Here is a 20,972-nt window from a genome sequence, read left to right on the forward strand (position 1 = left end):
CCTATTGTTCCATATAAGTTTGCTAAATTGACTTCACAGCAGTTGGGGTCATTGGAAATATTGACAAAGCGAATGAAAGAAGTGCCCTGGAGATATTTTTGGATTGAATGCTGGAATACAGCTTCCACCTGGCAGGTTTTTGTTCAAAGAACATTTGACTTCCTGGTGCTATAATGAGGCGATGACATCGAACACTATTTCAACTGTCAGCAGTTAAATGATAAAAGTGAATAGCTCTGTGCTTTCTGTGCCGCAGCTACGTGTTGCATCGCTTTCCTCCTAACTATATAACATTCACAATATTGATTGTTCGAGGAGATGATGGATAGCGACAACATGAGGCCCGGCATTGTTATTCATATGTCATCAACACCTTGGTGTGGCGATGGATATTCTGAGATGGGCTAAAATCCTGTCTCACAACACCATCGTGGATATATAGAGGTGCCAGCTCCAGGTCTTACCACAAAATATCACTGGCATTACTAACTGCAGATTGGTATTCACTAAATGTCAATGGAAAATATAAGTGCTTTCCCACAGTCAGAGGACTCCATCAGTCATATTTACATCTTCATTCACATTGTTTTTTTCTTTTTTGTCTTGCTGTTCAGTTCAAGGTGAACTGGATTTTCTCAAGACTGGCAAAATAAAAATAATTCAGAGAGGCAGGGGAGTGATGCAGACACTGATGGAGCAGAGTGAGATGCATTGGCAGCAATGAAGGAAGGACAGACATACAATTGACCCTTTGCTAAACTCCTCCATCACAGCAATTGTCCAATCATGGCATAGCGGCTGTAACTAGGCACAGCAGGCCTGTCAAATTTAGATTTAGAGTGATAGTGATCTGCATTCAAAGTGTTGGGATGGTGGTGTCCTCTAGTAGCCTTTCCAAAACCAAAAACACAAGAGCAGACTCGTATGGAAAAGTTTATCCGTGCTAAGATGCAACCGTTAGCATGTCTAGCTAACGATCTACAGTACCAAGCATTGATCTAATGTCAGCCGAAACACTTATACTTATTCTTGATATTCAGAGTGCATAAGTGTGTTTACACTGACAAGCACCCGGATGGTACACTCATAACAGTCAAAAAGTTGAGTGTGGAACATCGGACACTTTTCACCTTTTGAACTTGTGAAATTTTGGCCAGCTACCGTGATGAACACTGAAGCATTGTACAAATATACATATGGATATTTCACTACATACTGCTGTCAGCTTTAAGCCATCAGTTTTCATATTGAGTTAACTCTGTAATAGTTTGGTGCCACAAAGGATCATCGTTGGGCATTGACTGTTGTATGTGTTGCTGCGTAAGCCATATGATCTGTGGGCCTAGTTATGTTTGGTTTTCATGCATATTAAATTTCCATCTTCACTGTATAAGATTCTAGTATTAGATTTGTGGCCAGATGCCTGAGAAGTTGTAAATATTTGAAAAATGCGGCAGCTATTATTAACTCCGTAGATCAGCTGATGATAGAGCAAGCCAGTATCAGCCAAGGACATTCATAACATGCTATAGAGGAAGTCAAGTGAGCAAACAAGCAGATATAGCAAGCATTTGGTGAGAGACAATCTTTTGTCAAGTGTTGGCAAAAATTTCTCTGGCCAGTTAAATTTGCAAAGCAGAAGAAGCAAAGCTACCAGATCTTGCTATCGTCACTTCCATTGAGTACGCAACAGCCATGTTTGATTTGAGAGAACACTACACTGTCAAAATGTGCGTACTATGCAAGTTAGTATATAGTGCATGCAGTGTACTACATGTAAGTGTACTAATGGAAGTATTAAATTTGAGACACAGCATTAGCTTGCAGAGTTGTACATGCGTGTTTCCCTGCCAAATGAAAGGTGGTCCTCTATGCTGTCAGAGTTTAGTGTAACACTCGTGATTCTTTCCTTGGATCTTACCTCAGATAGCATTATGCTCGCCAGACACATTGTTTGGTCCTCATCCAATAAGGCTATTCTTTATAAGAATAAAAAATATTTTCCTGCTAATTAGCTCTACAATGGGACATATTGGGCTCTAGTCTCCCGGCACAGCGCAGGGTGGCGCAGGGTGGCGAACCCCGCGCAGAGCTAGTTTGGTAGTTTGGTAGTTTGGCAGACCGAGGTGTGCTGAGATGGGTGCGGCGGCGCAGCAGGGGGAGGTGTCGACAGATCCAGCTTGGCGCAGTGACAGTTTCGTGCCAAAAGGCTTCGCCGAAGGTACGCTAAAAGCTCGCCAACTGAAACCACGTCTACTGTCAGCGCAGGGGGAGCACAGCCGGTGTAAGCCGAAGTTTGGCTGACCGGCGGACAGTGCGCACACGTCACCAAAACCTCACAGGCAGGTTTCCAGAATATCAGGCACATTAACGATGCAATAAATACCCAAAAAACCACTATTCAATGCAACTATCTGCAATCAGCACATAAATGTATCTCTATATCGACTGTCCCGTCACATCTGATGTCAGATCAAAGGGGATTGGCACCGTTTGGCACGTTTGGCACGCGTAATGGAAACCCAACCTGATTTGATTAACACAGCTGCAAACTAATGAGTTCACATCCCTCTCAGCCAACCACAAACAGCCACAGCATCAGATAGGGAGTATATATTCAGCATCTGTCATCTTAGAAAAGTCAAAAGAAAAGAAACAGAGTGAGACTGCGAGAGAGAAAGAGAGAGCGCGCGCGCACGAGAGAAACGCAACATTGATTTACAATTGTGGTGACCTCCTCCCAGGCTACCTTTGCATCATCAGCCCGTGGAGGTCTGCTCGCAGTTCCGTATATTCGGACACTGCGAGCTTGGACCTCCCGGACCAAAACATCAGTTTCCTCGTGGGAGAAGTTTGGCCGTCTGACGCTGCTGCTCTCTTCCGCCATGGCGAATTGAGTAAACTCTCATTACGCCTTCGCGCGGCGCATTTAAGGGCGAGGAGAGGGGCTCATTTGATTGGTGTGATGTGTGTAAAACCCACTCCACGCCTTCTCTCCTTGCGCCGGTAGGAGGGACGGAGGTGGGAAAGAGGAGTAGCTGCGCCAGAGCCACGGTATGCCAAACTTACAAAATCCGTCTGGCCACACCCAGTTGGCGAAGCGCAGGTGCGCTGCACCTCTGCCGCACCCGGTCTGCGAAACTAGAGCCCATTAGCTTTAGCGTCAGTCTTTTAGCATGTATGTAGACATCATGTGTGTACTTTTGACCCCTTTTTACAGGGTTAACAAAAACAAATTGGCTGGAGACATTAAGAACTCATCTACAGACAATGTTTTCAATCAAATCGTGAAGCTAACGTTAGCTTAATCAGCTAGCTACAGCTTATAAAATCAGCCAGAGACAGCTGTAATTTCACCCGGCAAAATCAGCGCTTTAAACTGAGTAGTATACGTTTGTCTGACCTCGGTCTGAATTGTTTAAAAAAAATAATAAGAATCTTCCTTTATTGTCATTGTAAACTGCACACTGCACACTTGGGATTTGTTTCGTAATTCGTCTTTTCTCGACCACTTTAAGGAATGAAAGGTTGTGACTGCTACACTAATACAGTCACAGCTAGCTTAAAGGAAGACTCACTCAGGAAGAAGGGACACAGGCCTACTGTAAGAGAAAGCTAAAAGCACATAAGGACACGGTATAGGGATGTGTGAGAGAAAGAGAGAAAGAGCGACTCATAAATCAAGTAGAGGTGAGATTGCTGAATCAGGGTTGATTGTGCCTGGGAGAGACAATAAAGCCTGTAATCATCTGTCTCTGCTGCACAGACCCGGCAATTATCTGCCCATACCTGACCGCCAGAACAGAAAAGGGCAAGGTCCCTCTACCTTCACTCTATACAGCTCGAGATTTTTAAGGGGAAATTCGTCTGCTGATGTAAACTGAAAGGATAGAAAAAGCAATATTCACTCTTAGAGAGGTAAAAAAAAATTGGGGTAAACAGAGGATCTGGTTGAAGGAGTGTTGCGAGGGTTGTCAGTTTTTACCGGTGAGCCATATGTGATGTTTGGGAGTGATTCAAAAGAACGAGTGGTGATATGTGTTTGGACCTTTCATCTCTCTCTACCCACACACTCACACACACACACACACACGCACACGCACACACAAAGGTACCATGTCAATATATTACATCAGATAAAAGAAGAGTAGCCAATCATTAAGCTGGTATAACACTGCCTACGGAAGCTCCATTTGCTTCCAGGGCAGTTCCTTCATCATAACGTCTGCTTTCATACAGCTGTCTCATACTAGCATTTAAGGTACAAATTTACCTTCATTTCCTCCAATACATCTGAGCCTGAAGCATATGGACCATCACTCTCTGACTGAAAGCACTGCACTAAGGCCTAAAAGCATTTTTTTTTCTGCCAGCCCAATATAAGAGCCAAATGAATAGTGTGGTTGTAATTAATCTTTTCTATTGACTGAATAAAACCTTTCGGTGGAACTCAGCTAGTGAATGCACTGTGTTTTCTCCCTCTAATAGGAGAGTTTGGAGAATAATTGCAAAGTTGCTTCCAGTATTGTGGATGATCAATGCTTTTATCAAACACAAATTAAAAGGCAAAAAGGCACTCAAGAAAATAATACAACGCAACAGGTGCTCCGTGTGTTATTTGTTCATTCACTGTTTATCTACAGCTAAATGGAAACCAGCTGCATACGGGGATGTATTGTTCTACGCCTTTGCTTTTTTCACTCGTGTAAAGAATATTTACATTTAAGGTCAGAGATCGTTTAATGGCTTTTCTCAACCTGGCAGGTCTCTTTTTCAGACAATGCTAACACAAGCAAATCACAGCAGAGCAATAACACAGTGGATTGGAGGACAATGATCTTTATTGATTCCCAATTAGATGGCCCAGAGCAGCGTCTCTGAGAGGGAACACAGATTTCAAGATATCAGTGACACCCAACCAGCTGTACTGGTACCTGAGGGTATATTTCTGTAGCCATGACTACACTGGAGTAACTCGACTAATTTGACAAGTAGATTTACTAAATTTATTGTCACAATAACCGGTAACCTACCAGTTACAATTAACTGTACAGTATACACCAATATGAGCAAGCAATAACTGTGTTGAGAGCATAAAAACTAGCTAGCAAATATTCAGAGAAGTCGAAATAGTACACTGAAAATAGCAATAGCAATACCACCCGGTAAGTTAACACTGCCGCAGTGGCTAACATCTGACACCGAGCCATTTAACAGGCCCAACAATCTCACACAGTACCGAGACACCTCGACTCTGATGCTGCAGCTGTTAACTATTGAGCAACATTCGCTAACAGCGATGCTAACAGCCCTGCCACTGTGTGTGGGACTTTGTCACGGAGCTCACACTCCTGCAGCAGCAGTCTTGTGATAAACAAAGAGAAAGAAAGCAATGGCTGATCCAATCAATACTCTGCAAGCAGCCCTACAATAACCCGTTAATATCCACACTAAGAAATAAGCAACGGACTGTTTTTTTCTTTGCGTATTTTATTTCCTTGAGGCAAAAATAATAATAATAATAATAAAAAAAAAAAAAGTTTCTGAAACCCCATAGTTGTTGTTGTTTTTTTTTTTTTTAAATGTAGGCCTCTACCAAACAGTGAAGTTGTAATTACTTCCACAAATTTATTCTAGATAGTTACCATCACAGTACTTTGAAAACATCTCAGACATGGTGAAAAATCATACTGATAGAATTTTTTCATCAAATATATAATGGAATAACATTAAATATATGGTATTATAGTCATCCTTTTTTAATTTCATAAAGAACTGTGAATGTATTATCTTAGCATCACCACTTTAATCCTAAAAGGACAATTCAACTGTTTGGTTGAGCATGGCTTTAGACGGTAAAAAAATCCTACTCATTAAAGTATTTCAGCATACATATATATATATATATATATATATATATATATATATATATATATATATATATATATATATTGGATAACATTAAATGTATTATTTGACAACACTGAATGATTAGAAAGCTTTTGATTTCATAGCAAATAGTGAATTTTAATTACATTAGCGTAGCTTCATTACCATTATCTCAAGAGGACAAATGAGCCATTTGGTAGAGCATGTTTTAAAATAATTAATATGACCTTTATTAGACTTAAGTTACATAAATCTGCTCAGTACGACCTCTGAAACCATGACATGTCAAAAACTATGCCCACCTTTGAAAATCCCACCACACAAAGCCTTCATGTCTGGAGTGACTATTTGTTACTAGCTTCCAGAAGGACGTAAATTACAAAGTTATACTATGACACAGCATAACATACCTAAACCGAATGGTAGAGATAGCTCAGTCAGGTTGAGTTAAGTTCAGTACATATTTCCTGAAGATACTGTGACTCAAAATGTACTTCACTATTAGGGGTGTAAATCACCAGCTTCATCACGATACGATATTATATCGATTTGTTTGGATGATGATACGATGTTTGCTGATATCACAAAGTCTGTCACGATACGATTTTGATTCGATTCGATTCAGGAGCCTGCGATCGTTATGACACGATATCATATGCCCATCTAACACAATCATTTACATCAACTCACAAAAACAACTAGAATATGATTTGACCATTTTATTTCTGAGCTCTGTTTGTTGTTTGAGCGGAGGCGTGCTTGCCCAGAAATGGTGACACAGACGTGCTATGTGAATTTCAAAATAAATGTGTATCTTTAAGATGACGATATGGATCGATGTTTTCATTCTGCATCGATATAATCGGATCGTTAATCAATGAATCGATGTATCGTTACACCCCTATTCACTATATAGCTGAGCAGGATGTAAAAGGGATAAGATGAAATTGTACCCGTTTTAAATTGCAGTAAAGTTGCAATGACTGGGCAAATTTGCAAAGTTGTTAAGAATTCATGGGCATTGGCTTAATCTGTGGTAATTGTTGTGATTGCAACATCACAACACCCCGCGGGAACTGGCTTAAAGTCACAGACGAACACTAGAAATGCTTGGCAAAATTTAACTGACAGGCAGTTGAATTTATTAACCAAAATATTGGATGAATAGTTGGAATACCCAGGTAACAAGTAACAAAAACAAATGAATTTCTCAGCTAAAGATAAGGGAGAGGTGCTAGAGGTCATCTGATTGTCAGATTACGTCAGACAAAAAAGTTTGAGAACCACCAAAATAAATAAATAATCCACAGTGATAGAGACGAAAGCAGTTGTCTGTCAATTTTTCCTCTTACCTCAGAGCCAGAGGGTAAAAAACATACACCCTTGAAGACTATTTTCCCTTGTCACTCCTCCTGGTTTAGCCAGCAGTCAGTGTCCATATTGCCTGGGGAGCTGCACTACCTGATAAGCGGAGGTAGAGGCTCTCTGACACATCTGTCTGCTTGATGAGCCAAGTGTCAAAGCCCCCCAAAGTGCTGGATGGAGTGCATCAATAAACGACTTTAATCCCCTCCTGGGGCCAATGTCCTCCCACTAATAAGGGATCGTCTTACACCACTGGCAGTGAGGAGAGAGGTAAAAGTGGCTTGGCATGGGCCTCAGCACGGGGATGTACAGTACGCAGGGAATTGTCTGTACACAGGTAACAGGCTGTAAATCACACGCGCCTGCTGTTGCCTTAATTGCTGGATTGAATAGGTGTTTTGTTTCCTCCTCCTTCTCACTTTCTCTCCCTCCTTTGCCCTCTGTCCCTCTTTCCTCCCATTGAAGTATATGTCTGTTTGTCATCACTCTTTCTCTACCTAACACCTCTCCTGTTTTTATATTTCAGCCTCTTTTCCCCACCTCCGCCATGTATCTAACTCTGCCCCAGACAGTCTCACTTGCCAGACATAAGAGGAGATGCAGAGGGATGGGGACCGGGAGCTGGGCAGTATTGGTTGTGCTGAAGGACGTGTGGGTTGCTAGCATCCGCAGGGAAGATCCAATGAGTGTTCTAGTCTGAGTGACCCTAATTAACCACATATTATCTGCAGGCTGTGTGGAGGATTAAGGCCCTCAGCTCCGGACCCTACAGGCCTGGAGACCCAAAGACAGAGGACTCTGCGCAGAAGCACACTTTATATACTGCCTCAAAGCAAGACACGGAGAGGTGGGGGCGTGAGCAGGCCAGGAAAGAGAACCGTACAGAGAGCAGATAGCATGCTGCAGAGAAGACTGGTTGCTCCAAGCATATCTGGACCTTTCTATAATGAGCAAATAAACAATGCAAACTGCTATGTACAGTGCGGGAGGAGTTTGCAGCCACCCTTTCTGGCACTGTCACAGAGAGGAAGACATATTGTGTCTTTGTCTGTCATATCCTGAAAGTATCCATCCCTCCAGCCCAGGTGCTGTTTCAACAAATTGAAGTTTCTGTAGGAGGAGGGGATCATTATTCTATTGAGAGATAATGAGCTCATTTTCTCGTTTGACATTAGAACAGCCAGAAATGATCACTTCACCACGTTGACAGGTCGTCATACACACAGCACGTTGCTGCATTAAACCACTGTCTATTGTCAACAAAGCAACGCAATCTGGGAACTACACAAAAAGCCTCATTGATGCAACACAATAAGCAGCCCCCACAGGCAGGCAGAGACTCTGTTTTCTGTAGAAAACATTTTAGCAGCAGCTGTGACATACCTCATTTCAGATGAAAGACGAGCCAATATCAACATCAACATTAAACAGAAGATTAACTGACACCAACCAGCCAAAATCCAAAGGTTATAGCTCATAAGATATGCCGTTTCTTAAAGTGTAATGTGTTATTACAAGTGTTACGAGCTGCTAGTGAATATATTTCACATTTACATAACACCAAACTACTGTATAAAATAGTGCCGTGTTAACAGTTCAAGCATTTACAGGGCTTTCATAAAGTATTACAGGGTAAATCTATCCTCTGCTAACCCCGGTGTGCAGCTGCTATTCTGAGCCACTGTAACGCTTCCTGCGGTTCCACACTGTAACTCAAGCTTACAGTCCCGACTCAAGGCCCACGCTGTCACCTACCTCGGTCAGTGTCGTAGAGGTAGACAAACTTCTGCCACTTGTAGTGAGAGAGCAGGCTGAGGACAGCACCCCGGAGGGCGGGGCGCATCTGGATGACAAACTGCACCTCGTTATCGGTGGGGTAACTGGGTGTGACAAAGGAGGTGTGCAGGGCGCCGCAGAACGAGGTCAAGGTGTTCATGGACTTCTTGTCGTAGAATCCGAAGATGGCGTAGACTCCGCGGGAGAACTGGGAGCAAACTGCAGGGACAGCAGAGGGCAAGAGGACACAAATGTTAAGGCATTAATCAGCAAAATATGAGTACGCACAAATGTGTGCCTCATCACTTCAGGCAGTAACACATCGATTGGGTTGTTTGACCCACCACTAATAGCCGATTAAGGGTTTAAGTGACTCTAAATGACCCCCAAGGCACTTAACAAAGCATCTGTAATACTGCATATCCTGTTATAATATCAATAATAATACAAAACTCTATACACTAAGAACAGTAAGAATAAGTGCATAAGGCTGCTGAGATATTCTGTCTGGTCAGATTCGTAGTCTTGTTTTCTCTTTCAACAATTATTTTCATTATTGATTAATCTGACAATTATTTCTCAGATTTATACATTCATTATTTTGTTAATTAGGTGTAAGAAAAGAGCGAAAAATGACCATAATAATTACCCACAGCCCAAGGTGATGTATGCTGATGGTTTGCTCTATGTCACCAAGACATTTATACTTGAAAAATGACTAAAGCTAATAATATATCATCAAAATAATTGCTGATAATTTTGCTGTCAATTTACTAATTGATTAATAGACTTATCATGGCTCCTGCATTATTCTTTGATCAGGCAGTTCCTGGTTTAATTTTTTTTAAAAATCCAGTGGTCATTAGCTGCTGTGACACGACCATTATTTCTTTAACCTGATTAAAATCATCCTGATTAGAAATTCAAACTAAACTGTTTCCATGGACACTAAATAAACTGATCTTATAAGGTTTGTGTTTACATGCCCCAAAGTATTTAATTTGAATATAGGTTTTTTGACTTGTGCAAAGATGTCCAGCCCACTGTGAAGCGTCTAATCTGCCAGATATATAACAGGAAAAGAAGTTATTTTTCCATCCAGAATAAAGAAAGAAAGAGAAGTGGTTCAGCCTGTGGAAATACTTCATTCGTATGTAACATAGGCCTATGTATAACCGTTGTTTTTTTCTGTAGCTTAAAATTACTAGGGCTGCCTGCTAAAAGTCGACCAGAGAGGTCATTAGTCAACAAGATTTCATTGGTTGCTTGCAGGGAAAAAAACAACAACAACAACAACAACAAAAAACGAACGTGAAACTCTTCTAGGAGCTGGGCCTTGTCAAAATAAATCAAAAGCTATATGACTGGACCATGTGAGAATTTAATTTGAAAGGACAGACACAGGAAGTGGCCATGCTCAGCATTGATAATTAAATTAATATCATAAACATGCAGACAACTAGTGGCCCTAAATGACGACTATTGGCCGACAAGGAATAGTCTTAGTCTGGGGCAGCCCCTACAAATTACAGATGTCCCCTAAACACCTCACATGCAGACTGTTGGTAGAAGTTATAATACACCGATGTGCCCTAAACGTCTCATTTTAATGCTACTGCATGGTAGCAATAGATATTTGTTATGTCCAGCGACTTTACATTGAACCCTGTAGCAACAGCGTTATATAAGGCTACTGTTTCAGAGTCAGAGAATTCATCTATTAATCAGGGCACTCATATAAGAATGAAGCACTAGTAGAGCGCTGAATGTTTTTGGAATTCATGAATGACACAGCTATGTCCCCTAATGTTACCACCACATGGGGCAAACATATGAAGAAAGAAAACATCTCTGTGTTTGCATAGTTATAAGGTGCTAATAGTTTTCTATTGAATGCAGTATCAAAGGTCAAAACCACCCCTCCCAACATCAGACCTGATCGGACTCTATCAGAATAAGGTGGTTACGTAATGCATTTTTATTCTGATTGTGATAATCTGGTTATTAGTGGAATATCCTCCTGAGACCTGAACTTTTGCTTTGTTAACATTTTTCATTTCTCCTAGCTATTTGGGAACTAATCATTGTCAATAATAATTAAGTCCCAATGTCCACAAACGAGACAACAATACAGTCTCAATGTCCTCAAATGAGATGATAATAAAATCACAATGTCTTCAAAAAATGACTTCTTTCCTTCTTAGCTTGTTACTGCTGCTAAAATTGGTCAAATTTGTTGCCATATCTACAACAAACTACAAACATTATTAATCATATATAAACAAGTCTCAACCATAAAATGTGATCAGGTTTGGACCTTGTCCACTTTTGTGTCGGGATTGACTACAGACTGACTTGGCAGAGATGGCTGCCATCTTGTTTTTTCACATAGCATATTGTGCTCTTACTACCACCAGATGACACAAAAAAGTGTCCATGAACAAGGACAACAGGTCTAAGTTAAGCAGAATGAAGTATAAGGTCAAGTAAACCCAAGATGTGATGTCCTAATATGAGGACACAGGGTCTCAGGAGGATACTATGGTCCATGTAAATGCACCCAAAGTCATTGTGGGTACAGCTTAGCCTGTCCCAAAGTGATAAAACAACTTAAATGATGTCATCAAGGTTACCTCAACTTGGGTCTGGAGGACATGAAATTATAAGCGGAATCCCGTGTTATAAATTGAAGGTGTGGAGTTTGAGGTGTTGACATTTACTGGGCAGGAAGGTTGTAATGACAGACACAATCAAGTTGCATTATGGGAAGTGTAGGATGCAGTGTTTTTAGAGTTTGACCCACACTAAGGAGTAAGAGTCAGGATATCTCAGCGTTTAATGCTTCAACTTTAAACATCCTTTATAAAAAAATCTGTCTTTGTTGAGTCCCCCTGCTTTGTGGAACTGCAATACTTAATCACTGCAGTTCCCATTTAATTAAGAAAATAATCAGTGGAGTAATCAATAATGAAAAGATTTTTTTTGTTGCAGCCCTAATTGATACTCATCCCTAGTGATCATAACATGAAATCCAGTTTCCACCTGGTTTTACCATTCATTATCTGTGTATCTGAATTAGAGAACAAAAAGACAGCATGCACTGCAGCAGGAAGCGAGTGGGTCTGATAATAGTGGACTGCAGTGTGTGACAGAATGTCTGTAAAAATCCCCGCAGCTGTAAATGCAAGCGGCACAGTGTGTTTGTTTTGGTAGAAAATTGGCAGCCAAAGGATAGAAACGTCACACCATTCACTGAAGGTCTCCAGCTCCCACCAGGAGCTCCCACCAGTTATCGCTCTGTTCCCCCATCTACAGTGAACCACTCACTGCAGCATTCACAGCAGCTGTGAGCGCCACTGCTGCCTGTCACCGCTTCTGTTGCCTCCCACGAACGAGCTGAAAAAGACAACTCTGTCTGGCGCGAGTGAAAAGCGAATGCAGCTTAGTTTCAACGACCTTAAACTCAAAACGTCTGTGTTGATGGCATGATGTCACATACTTGGTGTCTTTGCACGGTTACAAAGTATTAATACAAGATTGACCCCACTTTTGAGGGGAAAACAAGCCATTGACAAGCTGCGCGACGACTAGTCTCTATTCAGTGAAATCACCATCTGAGGCGACCGAAGGTAGAGGAAAATAAACAGGTACGCCATAATTTGAATGTTTTTCACTTGAACAAATCTATAACAACCACTTCGGGGAATGAACACCTCAGTAATACAAGCATTTTATTTTCTATCAGCGCGTGCATCTGATGACATTTCTTGAGAGGCAAAAAAAAAAAAAAATCATTTGTTTGTGTATTCATCACGCACTCTAGCGGGACAGCGTAAATTGTCAGGCAGGAGCGACTTCCAATCAGTCAGAAGCCATTAATGTGTAAACTAACATTCAGAGCTACAGGTGTGTTTTGCTTTCCCACCCTATCATGAATGGCTGCTCACTTATTCTGATTGACTCTCAAGTGCTCCTGCTGGGTAATCAAGCATTCTTAACATCCGTAAACACTTTGAATATTCCAGTACAATGGTTGGATGACAGGAGGGAAGGCACTATCTGATCTTATGCAATGGCTATGTTAAATATTTGTTTTTTGATTGGCTGACGGGGTATTCATTCACGTCATATAGCGGGATGCATCAGATTTAGGCTCTAAATAAGGAGTTTTAGCATTCTCCGAGGTTACTGATGCTGAACTGGAAACGATTTATCACCAACATGGCAGTTTGTATTCGGCACCTTCATGCTAATCGAGTGCAAGATACAATCGCACACACATACGCAGACTCAATAACTATGGTTTTTTTTTTCTACTTCCGCCCGTGGGAATTCGTCCGTCTTTGTGTAGATCGCTGCTACAGTATGTGCAAACCATTCAGACACTCAAGAGGACAACATGACAGTGCTCACGTATTTGGCTCTTAAGCACAATTGCTGTGTGAATGAGAGATCTAGTCACTGGTGGGATTTGCCTCATCCTTTTTAATTCTATTCCCTCCCTATCTGTCCTGGTACAGACACCTCTCCCAAGGTATAAGCATCCATTCTCAGCAACACACACACACACACAAACACACACGGATGCAGACATAAACATGCACACACACACACACACACACACACACACACACACACACACACACACACACACAACACTGCTTTCTGATAAGTGAATCAACAGATGGACAGCAGTATTGTGGGGAAGTGCTGCAGGGTGAGTGGTGCAATCTCCCCTCACTGAATGGGAGCCAGTAGGAGCTGCAGCCCTTGTCGAGGCCCAGTTTTCTCTGCACTCCCTCTTAATTTGGGCCAGTACTGACACAGAACCTATCCTATAGGGACCAGATCTGGCAGCCTCTTTCTTTCTGCTCAGCTGTCCTCTGCTTATTAGGTTGAGCTTTGAGCAAGACCGAGCCTCAATAACAGATATGTCCACACACCCTCATCTCGCTCCCTATAACCTCCCTCTTGCCCCCCTGACTGTTACATATACCGTCTTTACGCTGCACCCTTTTCAGGATCGCCACCTTATTGTAGTGGGAAGGTTTGCATGTTGCAGGGATCCCATGAGCTACGCCATCTACAGTGACCTCAGCTCCAGGTATGTTTTCTCGTGGCAATGAGGGTTAGGATGTTCTAGACAAAGAATGACCTGTTCTGTTTTGGTGGGGGGGGGGGCATTCTCACTGCACCAGATCTGCCAGCATCCTGCACCTCTGCCCCTTAGACACAAGGCATCCTGCCACAATGACTACACACTCCTTTCTTCACAATAAAATCCACTCGCCACTCTACTCTCGCAAGCATTTGTGGCACAAATTCACAGCCACATGCATGCATTGCGTGGCTGTAGCCATGGACTCAACAATGGGGGGAGGGCAAATCTGCACATTTGAAAATGAATTTACAATAATATTATATTATTTAACATCAGTAAGTACAGCCATACAGTATACAAATATGAATGCAAGCTACGACTGTTTAGATAACTTCCACATGCAGCGCCACATAAATGACTGACACTTTACACGGACATTACATGAGCTTTCTGACCAATATGATGTTAGTTGAATATGCCCATGCACTATTGTTAATCTCTGTGTGAATGTGTGTCTAATTAACTGCAGGTAACTTAGCTATGAAAGCTAAGATAAGTGGTGGCTGACTGATTAGCACTTGCAAATTGGCCTGTTTTCACCAGAAGCACTTGTTTCCACTCAACGCAATCACTGACATGTTTCATCATAGTATACATTGGGTGTGGGTTGTGTTCCCCCCACTTTATATTGTAACTACTGCCTTGATGCATTGCCATAAGTAGACCACAGTAACATACAATCAATGGTAATTTGCTTTCAATGAAGGGCCATAAGCCGCGCTGTGCAACAACCATGTTTTCTCACTCTTAATCACATATCTGCGTCAAGGAGGTCATAAGGTGTTTATATACCAGAGGGTGGAGCTCGCCATGCTCTTGATCATGATTGATTAAACAAATGTGTCTCCACATCAGTGAAAATGACCCTTCCTTTGGCAAGCTACAGCCATCATTTTTAGAAACTGCTGTGAGAAAATAGTGGGAAACAATTTGCCGTTTTCACCCGCTGCTGCTGGAGGAAAAACAAAAGAAGTGTTTCGGGGGCTCTTATCACCAACAGCTGGGATCACCTGTGAGGAAATGAGCGAGTGGCTTTTGAAACTCCTCCTTTTTTAAATCACATATTTGTTTTTGCATCGCATTGTAACTTTCTAATTAATCTTACGTTTTTTTTGTTACAAGCCGCAGCAATTTGCTACCTCACTAATTTGCGGTGCATGTAAATTTCCGAGCCTTTTAAATTTTTAATAAACTCTAATTCTTTCAGTCAAGGCTGAATAACAAGACAGCAGAACAAATGAGCAGACCATACACTCGGAAGTTTATTAATAGGAGAAAAAGCAAAGGAAAAAAAAAAGCAATCAGTAGAAACATATTGACGAAGAGGAATTTAAAGTTTCTTTGCAGTGAAAAGAAAAGTCAATCGTGGAGAGATTTCAGCTTAATAACTTAAATTAAAGACAAAATGCTTACAGTTAAAACACACAAAAAAAAACTTTATGTATTGAGTTTCTGATTATTTGCAATTCACAAGAGCCAACGGCAGGATTTAAACTGTTTTTGAAAACTCCCTCAGACTATATAGAAAGTTATGGATCACCGTCTTGCAGCCCAAAAGAGCCATACTCTGTATATGTATGTATTCCTACACTTCACTCACTCTCCCAGAGATGTCTCTCCATGCAGTACTCATCCCCTTCCCCACTCCTTCAACGCCTCACTGTCTCTCTTCACTCCTCACTCCTCTATCCTCACCACTCTATTTGACCTCTCCTTTTGTTGCCTGTCTTCTGCCTCAGCCATCTGGTCATCCCCCATAGCATACATCCTCTTCAAGCGTGGCAGTATCTCTCTCCACCTGAGTGCCTCTCTCTTTCCCCTCTCACATTGTTTCCCCCATAATATCGCTACGCTCCATCAGCGGAGCAGAGATTGGTGTTGGACTTTGGTAGAAAAAAAAAAAAAAAGATAAAAAAGAAAGTGTACGGTACAGTCAGGATAGAGAGCTGCTGCGGAGAAATGCCCCGGCCTCATCCCTCTCTGTAATTAAATAAAATGAAATAAATCCTGTAGGTGGAAATAATACGGCCGATCCTGTCCCTACCTCTGAAGAAATAACACATCAGTTAACATAATTCAATGATTCTGCGAGTGTCACCTTGAATTTCAATAATGCTAATTTACTCACAAGTCCTCAGACAACCATGTGCATGTGCACAGAGTCATTAGAAGAGCTCGCATGAAGTCGTAAACAACACAAAGATAATTTTCTCTCATCTGCTCCCTCTCTTTCCCTTCTCCTCCAATCTCATTTTCCCTTTTTTTTTTCTTCCTCTGCAGCTAACTGTGCCTCCTCTCCTCCTCCTCCTCCTCCTCCTCCTCCACTACCTCCTCCTCCTCTCCCTTCCTGCTGCAGGGAACCATGCATCCCATCTCCAGTTCACTGGTCAAACACACACAGTGTGCCGCCCTCATTCCCTTCTATAATCAGGACACTCGGCAGTGCTACGGGGATGTTACATTTCTGATGCATCACTTGAGATGGCTGGCCTGGAATGCTAGTTCAGAGGGATATGTGGTATCCTGCAGGCACGCTGAGCTAATTCATAAAAATAAAAAAAAAACCTTTCATGCACCCAAAGTATTTGGACTCCCATGCTCTTTCGCGGCCCATGAGCCAGAGCTTTGCACAGCCTTGGGAAGGGGGCCGGGAACAGTAAATGTCAACGTTGATTGTATCTCTTTAGCTGTTTTCCTCGTCTTTTTCACAAAACCCACATTCTCTACTTTCTCTTTTTGGCTCTGTTGTTTTCTCCTCGGCCACATGTCCTCCATTTCCTGCCCGTGCCTCCGTCTCCTCGTGCCCCTGGTCCTCGTAGCTCCTCTTACTGGTCTCCGCCCCCCCTCCATCCCTCCCTCCCTCCCTCGCTTCCTCCCTCCCCTTCCCCAGTTTTCACCAGCCTACATCAGGACCAGCCTGTCCTGCTCTGAAGAAGGGATGCTGTCACTGGGAGATAGCTCGTAAGTGCCCTGGGGGATTGCATCAGCTCTTGTCATATAGAGATGTGAAGCGCTTCAAACTGTTAACTCAAATGGCAGACCTAGATTCAAGAACGACTCAACTGCAATGGTGCCGTGAAATGTTAAAAAGAAGCTGTTACTAGTCCTGCTCCATCAACATCCAGCATCTATTTACACTTCAAATTACCTGCTGGGTTAAACGACACAGATACACACACTCACACACTAACACACATGCACACACAATGTGGAATGAGAGCAAACAAAAATGGAATACAGAAACTGTATCCAGTGTTTGACATTAGAGCGGGTGTATATTTTAATATTATTCTTAATCAGTGTTCAGTAGACAATATGTTGATCAGATGTAATGTGTAACAGCAGAACATTCATTGAAGTTTGATTATTTTGTATGTGACTTTGCTCCTACTTTTGTCATATGATATATCGATATTTAAAAAATATTCTAATTAATATTGCTGTACTTTGGGGGGCATTTTATGTCTGTATTAGACACTGGTAGTATGACGAGAAAGAGGTAAGGAAGAGAGCAACAAAAGGTCACCAGCTGAAGTTGCGGTTCATGGTCGGCTTCTTAACCTCTAAGCCACAGGCGCACCCCTTATCACTGGATTATCACCCAGCGATTTCTGTCATGACACAATATATTTTTCATTGTCGGTACACTTAAAAAATTAAAATAAAATTAGCACTTTTTTTTATTATTATTAAGACAAACAACACACACAACATATAGCAACACACAGCACGGTACACATATACATTTCTTGGGGTCACATAGTCACGGCTAAGCCTCAATCTGGCCACCAATTTAGTTCATGTTTANTTATTATTAAGACAAACAACACACACAACATATAGCAACACACAGCACGGTACACATATACATTTCTTGGGGTCACATAGTCACGGCTAAGCCTCAATCTGGCCACCAATTTAGTTCATGTTTACACAAAAACAAGCCACTGAAAACAGAATAATTACTCATTTTTGTTTTGAAAAATGTTCCGCGTTCAGGTGACAACGTTTCGATAACAATCGTCATGCTGTAGTATACATGCCAGGCCAGTAGTTGGCGGTGTGATTCTGTAATGAAACAACATGGGCAGAGCGGTGATGTATAGACAAACAAAACGGCAACCGCAGGAACGTTTGTGTTGCTACAGTAAATCTACACTTTGCTGGAGAAGTGTTGATAAATTCAATGGGGTGAGCAGCACAAGCAGAGCTCAGGAGTCCACCATTGTTGTTGTGATGGTCGACTTTCTCACGCATGCCTAGTGACTGGAACAATAATGCACATGTGAGAATAGTCTCTATTTTCAGAGACTGCATATTGCAAGTTTACACGACAACTGAGACGGTGCTGTTTCCTTGCAATGCACTCTGCAACCCATTTTCAAAACTTTGCTTTTTCAGGCACATGACAAAAAACAACTTAAGTATATCGTTTTCTGTGGAAATCGTTGTCGTATAAACAGAACCTTAGACTTACCATTAGCATGTTAACTGATTCCCTCAAACAGACCATAACATATACACATATATAATACATACACACACCCTCACACATCTCTACAAATGATATAATACATAAAACAGGCAAACACATGCTGACACACACACACACTCGTAAGCATACGCATACACACAAATGTGCATTACATAGGAGTACGTACAGAGGTGGGTGAGTGGGCAAAATTAATTGTAATAGTAATAAAAGGAAATATTAACATAAACATATGATACATAATTCTTCATCAGCATAATAATGTGGTCCCAATTAGGCCGAATCTGATCCACAGGGCCAGCGCCAGGATGAGGGGGCAAAACGGGCCCCGCATGGACCCAGTCTGTCTATCCGACAACCCCATTTCCCCCCCCTCTATCTATTCCCATCCTTCTTCAAGGCTTAGTTGTTCCCATCCATTCAGGAATTTCAAGGTCTGTAGTTTTCTTTTGGATGTTAATATTTCTATCATCCAGTGTGTTTCAAGATAGGTTTTAAATTCTAAAATATTAAGCAGCGATATTATTTTCCGATTTATCATAAAAGCTTTGACAAACAATATTACACACACTTGGGTGCACAGTCCTGCTCATGGATTCACACTGATAACTAGTGGCAGTAGTGGGCCGAGAAACACAGGAATGCTTAAGTCAAATGCACAAAAGATGAAGACTGCTAGTAAGCACACGTACTAAAGGATGCAAACAAATTGTTCAAAAAGATCTGGTTTGTTTTCTAAGGTATGAAATGCCTTGAACTGTTTAAGGCTACACATTTACTTTTTGGTGAGTGGCATTGACTTTATGCTGAATTTTTGTTTGTTTACAAGAAAGCTCCTACTTTGAAACCATGAAATCAGCATTTATCCTAATTAAAGTGACTGTTATTCAGGTGATTGCATCTTAAATTCACTGAGCAGCTCAGTTTAAGCGACCTCCAAATTTCCCTCCTGCTCTGTTCTCACCTCGCCGTTTGGGAATCCCCCAAAAAAGTGCCTCATCTGCTGTTTGGGCTTAAAAAACACAACATACAAGCAACACACTGGTGAGTTCAGATGCGTGTATGTGTCTCTTTATGCATGTGCTTGTGTGTTTGTCTGAGTGTATGATGGATGATAGGGGCGTGCCCCCTGGCCTTGCCTGGGGACTCTGACACCTGGGATGGTTAGCCTGGAGCTCACCCACTAAGAGATTCGCATCTCATACTGAGGACAGCTCTCTAACCTTCTCTGCTCCTGTAATTAATTCTCCTCCTATTATATACTCTATCTTTTATTATAAACTTTAAATGTGTAGGTGACTGAATAAACTCACCTTAAGACATGTGTGTACATACGTATAAAGATTCCTATATTAAATTGCAGCCATTTACAGCTGCAAAAGAGCACACACTGATTTAATAACAGAAAATGGATGTGTACGTTTTGTTGTGTCTATCTTGTGTATACAGCTGCAGTGTGACATTTCCTTCTCTGCAAGATACATTAGTAAAAGTCACAAAAAAGGTTACTGCCCAGTAACTTTAATGGCTCAAATTAGTGTGTCTCTACCAAAGAGGGGGCTGAATGGCTGCCTGTGACTCCGGCTCCACACAAAGGAGAAGACGCATATAAATGTTCTGTTCCTCCACTGCCTGGATACATGGACGACAGGTCAACTATTAGGAGAAACATGATCTTATTCCAACATGGCAGTCGCATGTGTGAGATTTTTGTCAAGTTGCTTGCTCACAGTTACAAATATAATGTGTAAAAATTATGTTTATTTTTCTAGAAATATATAGAAATGTTTTAACATTGATTTTTGACACCCCTGCTGCTCTGTTATACTAATTTCCGAGCCTTACTAAATACTAATTTTTAGTATAACACTCGAGGCCAACTACAGGGTAGAGAACTTTAAAATATGACAGGAGACATTTCTGAGAACAAACTAGCAAATGGAATAAAATGGAAATGGAAATATTATGTATAACAAAACTGCATTAGATAGGCATTTATGAGCACAGCACAGTGATAAGTTTTGATTAAACCCAATAATATTTAGAATATACTTTGTGTAAAATTGATCACAGCATATTCAAATGGGAAAACATGTTCACAGAGCTGTATAGTTACTAGGTGGCTAGTCAAATATCCTTTGAGAGGGAATTAATGGAAATTTGTGTGAAGTATAAAATTAAAATTTCTGTTGTTTTTTTTTTCTGAGCTTGATGCAGAGTGGTGCATCCGACCGAGAAGGACATTATGGAAATCTCTGTGAAAGCATAAAATTCAAACTCTGGTGAGCA

The 20,972-nt window shown here is 41.4% G+C and overlaps 1 protein-coding gene across 5 annotated transcripts in view; it reads right to left on the reverse strand.

The window, feature by feature from the left end:
- LOC126388861 (glutamate receptor 3) overlaps window positions 1–20,972 on the reverse strand; it is a 170,557-nt gene that overhangs the window by 73,218 nt on the left and 76,367 nt on the right. For all 5 annotated transcript variants that reach the window (XR_007569795.1, XM_050042194.1, XM_050042193.1 and 2 more), the window contains one exon: window positions 9,010–9,249. Coding sequence is in view for 4 of the 5 variants with exons in the window: in XM_050042193.1 (XP_049898150.1) it covers window positions 9,010–9,249 (240 nt within the window). In the remaining variant the exon portion in view is untranslated. The remainder of the gene's footprint in view (window positions 1–9,009; window positions 9,250–20,972) is intronic.

Source organism: Epinephelus moara, chromosome 4 (genome assembly GCF_006386435.1).
Source record: "Epinephelus moara isolate mb chromosome 4, YSFRI_EMoa_1.0, whole genome shotgun sequence".
Taxonomy (NCBI): Eukaryota; Metazoa; Chordata; class Actinopteri; order Perciformes; family Serranidae; genus Epinephelus; species Epinephelus moara.